At 33.4% G+C, this 9,930-nt stretch overlaps 1 protein-coding gene across 1 annotated transcript in view; it reads left to right on the top strand.

Moving 5' to 3' along the window:
- TMEM196 (transmembrane protein 196) overlaps positions 1–5,762 on the top strand; it is a 53,783-nt gene extending 48,021 nt beyond the window's left edge. The window contains 2 exon segments of the mRNA NM_001131833.1: positions 644–717; positions 2,861–5,762. Coding sequence (NP_001125305.1) covers positions 644–717; positions 2,861–2,867 — 81 coding nt within the window. The 3' untranslated portion in view covers positions 2,868–5,762.
- The last annotated feature ends 4,168 nt before the right edge of the window (positions 5,763–9,930 follow it).

Here is a 9,930-nt window from a genome sequence, read left to right on the forward strand (position 1 = left end):
TGCATATTTGGATAGCTTTGCCTGTATTTTAAACAGTTATCCTTGCATAATTGTTTCATGAAACCCATATAAATAGGAAGTTAAATTAATTGTATAAAAGGACAAATGGTACAGTATGATGTCTGTGTTTCTATTACATTTTGCACATATTCCTTAATTCAGTTCCTGCTACTGGATCTAGTAGAGAAAAGAGGAAACACTTGTAAAATAAACTCACTAAGGTAATGGCCACATTATATTTTGCTTCATATCATGGAAATAAAATTGCATAAGCACAGAGCAGAAGTAATAATAGCAAGACTTACTGCATATTTCTTTATAATGTTATTTTGAAGGAAAAATATTTATTCTGTAGTGTACAATCTATACATTCAAATAAGGAGAGCAAGTGTTCTCAAATTGACTCAAGAAAGCAATTTCTTGAGTCAATTTAAACAGAGCTATGCATGTCCTTCATGAAATAATTAATAATATACATAGCAAGACTCCAGTAATTTAAAGAAATGATTGTTAAAAATAGATGGTCATTTTATATGTATATATGAATAGTGGCTCTTTTGTGCTTTATTTTTATACTAGTCTGATTTAGTTTTCTGTATATATTTGTGCAATATTTATTGTATGATTGTTATATTTACATTAGAGATTGAGGGCTATTGAAATAACCGACTTGCCCAGCTGCCCGGTGGTGCCCCCGACACCAGAGTTACCTACAAGGTACGCTGATTTCTAGGGAGTTACCATGTTGTAATGTCGCTGCAGAAAGCACTACCCCTTCCAGAAAGCCATGATGTCAACAGATCAGTCTGAACTGATGTTGTTTAATGTTGTTTCTCAAAGTATCGCTTTCGTAAGCGCTTACTTTGCAGAGCTGACATGAACCTACATGGCCGAGTCTTGCAGCTTGAAAGTTGGTTGAGTATTTAAAATACTCAGCCTGCCTATAAGCATCCAAACACATTTCTGCTTGGATGATTCATGACTCCTTTTATTGTCTGCTACTTCATGATTCTGACTCAGTATAATCATTCATGGGCCAGAGTTTTGTTTTTAATAATAGATATGTCTGGATAAAGACAAACTGTGTATTTCCCTCATGCTAAAATTGCATGAGAAGATGGCCAAAGTTGGACACTAATACAGTAAAATTTTGGCATGAAAAGATTCTTCTTGTAAAATCATCTTATGTGATACATTTTAAATTTAGTTCCCATGTTTCAAATTGCTGAAAATAAATAGTAATGGTTCTTGGTTTGCTCAAACAAAGTAATTGGACATACAGAAAGTCACCTGGATACTATGGCCCATTTGCAGAAAGCCCATTTGCAAATAGTCACATTGGTCCAGCCCAAATTTAAACCACAATCTTCCTATTAAATTAAGCATGCCTATTTGCAAATTTTTTTGCAAACTGGAGACTCACTCATTTTGAAACTAATTTTCACTCTTCTTTCCTGTCAGTGATTTTACTGTGTTTATGGTAGAGTGAATTCAGTTAAGAAAATTCTTTTTCCGTAAAATTTTAAAAAATTGTTTTACTAAATTCTGCAATAAAAGGTTAATATAACAGATTCACTTTTTATCATTTCTAAGCAGTTTTCGAGTGGAAAGTCATTGTAGAAGGAGAAAAGGCACCTAACGGGTTTATGTAAATTTATTAGAAATTTGATTTTTCTCCTAGTAGGTAAAATAGGAAAAGTAAATTTTGTTGAAGATCATTGGGGGTGGGGGGGTGATTCTACCTATTTTGCCATCAATGGTGAGTTCCTCAATGAAGCCTCAAATCAGATTTCTGAGCTATGAACTTAACTCCAGCACATAACCCTAATATATTTTCAGATTTTTCATCACATACATCTCTAGGAGACTTTCACCATGTACATCTCTAGCAGATTCTCCAAACAGAGCTAGGGAGAAATAGATAGAAATAAAATAATTGAGAAAATAATTTCCACTTGTAATTTTTTTTTTCTGCTCTGTTGCAAATAGGCTTGTTCAAGCATGGAAAGATGCTGCCAATTTATTTTTAGATATTTTTATCAACATATTTTTAGTATGGTGCTCTAACCATTAAAATATGAATGGGCTTCATATCCCATCACTTTTTATTGTGCTGGGAAGGGTTTAATATTTAATAAAACATATGAATTAAAAGCATCACAATTTTTCATAATGTATTTCATATAATCGAAAATGAAACTTTTAATGCTAGTTTGTCCTTTGCATCTATATTTTCAGTGCTTTTCTATATAGTTTTACTTATTAACTTTTTAGTAATTGATCCATTAAAAACATGTTAAGAGACTTCACTGTTTTTGCTTCTTACTGGAAGAGTGATAGTGTCATGAAAAACAATCTTTCCCACTATGATTTTTTAGTGATCCATAGTTACAAATGAGCAATGATGCCCTTGTAGGCCTTTTTCTGTTCTTAGCAAAAGGCCACATATTTTCCTATAGAATAAAGGTCACCTCCAGAATGCATTGGCACTTTGTTGACATGCTCAGCAGAGTCTATGCATTAGAAAAAGTTGCGCATTTAACCATCTTCTTCTTTCTAGGCGAGGTCTTTCCAAAATTGAGTTGAAGAAAGAAAGAGGAAACTCAGGAAAGTGGGGAGAGAATGGACCGTTGTGGTGGATAGAATATTTTGGTCTAACTGACTCTTACTTCGGCATTTTCATGTGCTCCAAGATGCCATGAAATTTTATTTCCTCAAATATAACAGCAATATCCTTGTCTTTCCCCAAAACTTAGCAAGTTTTTCAATAGATTGAAATTTCTGTTTTGCAAACTCATTAACCAAAACAATGTCTTACTCCGAAAGCAAATTTTAATTAATCATGTCATTTTTCTAACAGGAAATGACAGACAACATGAGCAATGGAGGACCACAGCTGATATTTAATGGAAGAGTATAATCAATGTTTTAAAGAATTGAACACTTTTTAGGATTTTCATGAGGCAATGAGACACCAAAGGACTAGAAAATAAAACAGTTTTTGCATTTGCATTTATCTCTCCTGAGCATCCACTAAAATTATTCTTCCTAAGAAATATATTGCCTCACTGGTTTCTCTACCCTTTTTTTATGGGTTAAAAAACTTTCCAGAAACATTCTAGTACAATAATTTCAAGAGGCTTTCCAGATTGTTCTAAAGAAGACTTCAGGAAAAAGAAATAATAAAACAGAAATAAAATGCATATTCTATACAAACACTATTTGACTAGCATGATTATTATATTTGTAATGACATATTTCATATGAGTAATTGAAAAGTGCAAATATCAAGAAATAAAAATAACTTACTGATGTCTTTGTTTTGAAAGACAGATGGCTTCAAGGATGCTACAATTCAAAACCTCAGTAATGCCTTGTTATAAAAACATTGTAATTATTTTCAACTTGTGAATGAAATATATTTCATAATTTATTTGTAAACGACAAAAAACCTCAAGCATAAAAAAGAAACTTTTTAGAGAGAGAGAATACTAATCTATATGGTATTTTTGCATTTTTGCACAAAGAGTGAAAAGTTGTATGTGAATATCATTTAAGAAAATAAACATGTTTTGATCATACTGTGCAGATTGATCTGCATGTTCATGAATGAGCCTAAGAATAAAGTATGTGTGTGAATGTGTGTATATATACTGTAAATATAGAACATGTATACAGCATATATTATAGCATACATGAATGTAAATAGGTATTAGAAAAGAAATTGTGATGCTGTGGGGGTATTATTAAGATTCTACTCCAATAGAAATGGGAAGGCAATTGCTCAAGGCTCTTCTATGCCCACAAAATCACATGTTTAATTTCTACTAAAATTGCCCATTTTTCTTCTTTTAATTAGGTTTTGTGTAAATATCATTGTGGCTGATATTTATGAAGATGAGTGATCTGAATAGTGTAGTATACAGATAGACTACTTATTTGACTATTTCACTATGATTATAGCATTTATGTATAACAATTAAAATTTATAAACGAACATGACTTTAATGACATACTTCCATATTTATAAAGACATCATGACTTAAAATTATTAATGATATTGATATTTCAAACATCTTGCAGTCCAGTTAAGTGATACAAAAGGGCAGATGATGTAACCCCCCAACAATGAAGTTATAATTACCTTTTCTATGATCTAATTTAGGTGTTTTGTTTTACAATTCTCATGAAATAATATAGGCAGTCCATATATAAGAAAGCCTATATCCAAAGATCCTGAAAGAATTCTTTGAGGAAAAAGTGAGAAGATAGGCTAACATTTATATAGCTAGATTCAATCCTTTCCTCTAATAATGGAATGTTAAAATAGCAAACAAGAACAACACATATAAGTGAAAAAACAACATATATCTGAATATATTTATGAGAATATAACCTCTGGCAACAGACAAAGAAATCTATTATTTTTAAATACATAACTTTCACTATATTGTATACTTTTCTTTTTCCCTAAATCTAATCAATTTTCAAGTCATTTTTTATGAGTTACTTGTTGAACCATAGGTAAATTAAAATATTTAGTATTCAGTATGAGAATATAATTTATAAACAAAACATGAGTTTTAATTATGCTAACACAGTAATGATAATTCAAGTTAATGAAAATTTGAAGGCCTTTTATAGCAACATGATCATCATTTAACCTATTTAAATCAGCTCACTTAAAATTCTGGCTGTCATCTATTCAATAGAAATAACTGGACTCTGCTTGTTTGGTGCAGTTTTTGAAGTCTCCCAATTCCTTTGGATAACTTCATTGCCTAGTAGATTACAGAAGCTGTCCATAAATGCAACCTCATATAGTGAATCAACATCATAACTATTCATTCAATGCCACAAACAGGCATGATCTTTGCCAATGAAAATCTAAATTACATCATGAAGATATTTGTGTGTGTATGGTCTTCCTGAATTCATGCAAGGATGTAGTTTTGTACCGAAAGAATAAACACTGACGCTAATTTTCAGTATCATTTCTCTATAAACATGCTTGTTCAATACAAAATTATAATACATCAGAAAAATGTTGTAATGCCTTTTGAACTGATCTATAACATAACACATTAAAGGACAAAAGGAGGCATATCATTGCTTTGATGTATAGTTAAAAAGAGATGCCATCATCACAATTATTCAAATAGTTTACAGTGTATGTTTAACCAAGTATAGATATATTTTTACATATGATTATTTCTACCTAGTGTTTTCAGAATTGAGTTTAGAATGATTTACTTGGGATGTGCAGCGATTCTTTTTTAGACAAGTGGGGGATGTTAGGAAGATATTGTTCAAGTGCTTGAAACTTTAATTTGGACAATACATTGAACCACATGCTGGAATGTTTTAAGTGACTACCTTATAGTTTTAGTATGAGCCTACCCTTGGAAGAAAGTAAGGTGATACTAAATTAGAAAAACTATGTGAAACTGGAGTGGTGGTATACTTTGGACCATATCAAATAGGTAGAGGTATGATAAGCATAAAAGAATAAAATTGGACTCTCTTTGGAAATTTTAAACATATATGTGTATGTGTATATATATACACATATGTGTATGTATATGTGTATATATATACATATGTGTATGTATATGTGTATACATACACATATGTATATATATGTATATATACACACACAAATGTATATATATGTATATATACACACACAATTGTTTGGAAGTGGAACATGAAATGATAACTCTACTGACATGTCTATAATAAAATGATGTGCTTTGAAACTACATATGGTGTTGGCTTTCTTTTCATTATAATACAGAAATAGCTTCCCCAATAGCTACATGAATAAATGTGCTATTCTGAGAGTGGCAAGGGATGGCCTGCTGTGAATGAGGGGAAAGAGACAGTCACAGATGAAGGATATAGAGTTAAATAAGAATATTATTTGAGATACAAAAGCTAGAATATGTTCAAGTATAGAGAGAGACTGGTTGAAGACATCAAACAAAATGATTATAATAAGAATGTGAAGTCCCTGAGGGCATGAGAAAATAAGACACAGATCATATGAGACAGAATTTACTACGGTAGGACAGAGACTGCAGGTGATGTCACAAATTAAACCACAATATTTAGAGAACTCTGAAGTCCGACTTGAGTTTGTCAAATTGGTTGTTACTGGCATTTGGGCTGGATAATAACTTATTATGCAGACTGTCCCACACATTTCAGTCCATTTAGCATCTCTCATCTCTACCCACTAAATCCCAGGAGGACACTCTTATCATTTTAATAACCAAAAATGTCCTAACAAATGTTTACCTGTTTCTTTGGTAGGGAGATATTAGCCAGTTAAGAACCACTGAGGAAATCCTTTGAACATAATCCAGAGCAGCCAATTTTAATGCTACCTATAAGTGAAGACTTGAATTGCTCAAGGTCATAAACTCACTGTTCTAAGGTCTACCTACACTGTCTAATACGGTAGCCACTATCCACATGTGACTATTTAAATCTAAATATAAATTAATAAAAACAAAAGAATATTTTTGTTTTTCAGTTTCTCCATCAAACTGGCCAAGTGTCAAATAGACATATATGGGCAACAGTTACAGAATATCCCCATCATTTCAGAAAGATCCATTAGATAATGCTAGTCAAAAGCACATAGAGAGGAACTTCCCATTTCCTTCAGTCCTTGTACAAGTTCTTGCACAATTAACCAATTATCATTACAACTGAAAATATGAAAAGAGTCAGTAAATACTCCATGGAATTTGAAAGGTGATGCACCAATTATAAATCCATGAACCGGGCAGAGTGTGGTGGCTTATGCCTGTAATCTCAGCACTTTGGGAGGCTGAGGTGAGTGGATCACAAAGTCAAGAAATAGAGACCATCCTGGCCAACATGGTGAAATAATTTTATTAAAGCTATAGCTTGGTTTTTAAGCAATATATTACTTGTGAAATGCATTTGCATTCCTAATAAAGGACTCTTGTATTCAGTAAATTGTTTTCCTGGCAAAGGGAGTAAAAAAGAATGGTGAAACCCCATCTCTACTAAAAATACAAAAATTAGCTGGGCGTGGTGGCATGTGCCTGTAGTCCCCCCTACTCGGGAGGCTGAAGCAGGAGAATCACTTGAACCCGGGAAGTGGAGGTTGCAGTGAGCCAAGACGGCACCATTGCACTCCAGCCTGATGACAGAGCGAGTCTCTGTCTCAAAAAAAAAAAAAAAAAAATCCATAAACTGAGCAAAACTTGTAAAAACTAGCAAATGTGGTAGAACAACCCATAATAAAGTAGAAATTTTTTTTAGAGATTTCACATTTAAAAAGTTCTGCTCAGAAAAATTCCACTAAATTATTAAATATTATATGCTTGACAAGCAAAATGAGATGTTGTGTAACCCCTATTTTTGAATATTTTTGCTCTACCTATTACATGTGTCAAAGGATACCCTGCATTTCTTGTGTTTAGGGATGTGACAATAATAAATACATGGTCCTCCACTTTATTCTTTGACTTAGCTCAAAAACGGTCTATTTAAAAACCTTATGTCCCAAACTATTTTCAAAGATTATTTAGCAAACATATTTCAGAAACTTAGAGGAGCATCTTCAGTATCATTTAGTTAGAGCACTGTTTCCAAATAAAATGTCAGAAGTTGGCATCACTTCACTCTTTTCTTCTTTTAGTCATTTTTTTTCTGGAAACATATATAATACTTCTTACTCAAAGTGTATGACAGCCAAGAAATTCAATTATTCCAAATCCATAAATCACAGGTTGTCAGTTACTCATAGCAAGGGAAACCAATTCAGAAATTGCTGGAAATGTGGATGCCTAGCAAAATTATACAGAGGAATTTCTTTTTTACTCCCTTTGCCAGGAAAACAATTTATTGCATACAAGAGTCCTTTACTAGGAATGCAAATGCATTTCACAAGTAATATATTGCTTAAAAACCAAGCTATAGCTTTAATAAAATTATTTCAATATTTTACACTTCAATAGAATTTACATCAAAAAATTATAGTGAAAAGAGACTCCTTCATTTTAGGCAGAAGGCCTTCATTTAGTTGGAAATCTTGCCATCTTTGCCTTTCTCCACATCACCTAGGGACTATTGTTTTCACAAGATTTTCTTCACTGAAAGGCTCCACCTTCTTCAGCCACACAATATATTGCAAGACTTTCCCCAAAGCTGAAAGTCATTATGCCACTGAAAACTGCCAAGAAGACTCTAGAACTTGCCTGAAACTTCACAGAAAAATCTAAAATGTTGTTAAAATTTCACCAAGTGTTGTATTAGCTGCAAGTAATCTCATGACTGCTCCTTAGTATCCAATCAGGGTATTGATCTCCACCTAATCATTCTATAGCATCCATCCCAGGAGTTGGGTTTGGGGGGTGTGGTGCACCAACAGAAATCCCTTGAAATAGCTAGGGTCATTGCCCAGGAAAGAAAAGCTACTGATACTTTTGGGGGTGGCTCTATTAGCCAACACTACCCCTCACTCTGAACTATAAGTCAGCCCAAGGATGAGATAACACTCAACTGTGTAATATAGAAGTACTCTAAGGGCTTGTTTAGATAGCGGTCTAAATGTCCACTCCTTTCATTACTATCCAAAAAGGCTTCTGAAAGCCAGACTTCTCTATCTTCTAAGTATATTAGTATTCTTCTATCAACCTCTGAGAAAACAAAATAAAAGCCTCAATGTTCTCTGCAATAAAATGAATTGCTGGAGAGAAGGTCAAGTTTCCAAGTCTCAATATACTTAGTAGTGGTAATATTAGCCTATTGCCATTTACCAGCAAAAAGGATGGTGGCACAGCAGGTGAAAATAAGCATTTGTCACGCTCTATTTAGCAAATGCTATTATAATATACATTATCTATAAAGGTGAATATCCCTCTATGATATTAACACCACTTATTTAACATGAAATAAGAAATAGAATAAATAAGAAAAAGGTGGGTAGACGTCATTTTACCCGAAAAGTGAGGTCATTTCTGATGGTACTCCTGAATCTTAAAGCCATTCAGCCAAATCATATAACATGTATGTGTATATATATACACACATACACACACTCTCATACTTACGTCCATAAAACAAACCAATTCTATATGAACCATTCTCCTTTATTTAATCTACTTCTTTTGATTTTAGATTCAAATTTCTGGTTCTGTGATGCTGCCTTGATTTCAGTTTCTGGTCCCTGCACTTGAACCTGAGACTTCATCTCTCCAGTTGTCAAGCTTTGACAGCTACCTTCAGTCATTTCACTCTAGGCACTTGGGTTTGTTTAACAAAACTCCCTACTCCTGAATCAGCCAATTGAAATCCAGCTTTAGTCACTGAGGCAGCAGCAGCTAGTGAGAGAAGCGACCGTTTTAGTCACCCGGCCAACAAGTATGTATGCAGATTGAAAATAGGAATTCAGCTTTCTACATATGGCTAGCCAGTTTTCCCAGCACCATTTATTAAATAGGGAATCCTTTCCCCATTTCTTGTTTTTGTCAGGTTTGTCAAAGATCAGATACTTGTAGATATGTGGCATTATTTCTGACGGCTCTGTTCTGTTCCATTGATCTATATCTCTGTTTTGGTACCAGTACCATGCTGTTTTGGTTACTGTAGCCTTGTAGTATAGTTTGAAGTCAGGTAGTGTGATGCCTCCAGCTTTGTTCTTTTGGCTTAGGATTGACTTGGCGATGCGGGCTCTTTTTTGGTTCCATATGAACTTTAAAGTAGTTTTTTCCAATTCTGTGAAGAAAGTCATTGGTAACTTGATGGGGATGGCATTGAATCTGTAAATTACCTTGGGAAGGATGGCCATTTTCATGATATTGATTCTTCCTACCCATGAGCATGGAATGTTCTTCCATTTGTTTGTATCCTCTTTTATTTCCTTGAGCAGTGGTTTGTAGTTCTCCTTGA

The sequence above is a fragment of the Pongo abelii genome, chromosome 6 (genome assembly GCF_028885655.2).
Source record: "Pongo abelii isolate AG06213 chromosome 6, NHGRI_mPonAbe1-v2.0_pri, whole genome shotgun sequence".
NCBI lineage: Eukaryota > Metazoa > Chordata > Mammalia > Primates > Hominidae > Pongo > Pongo abelii.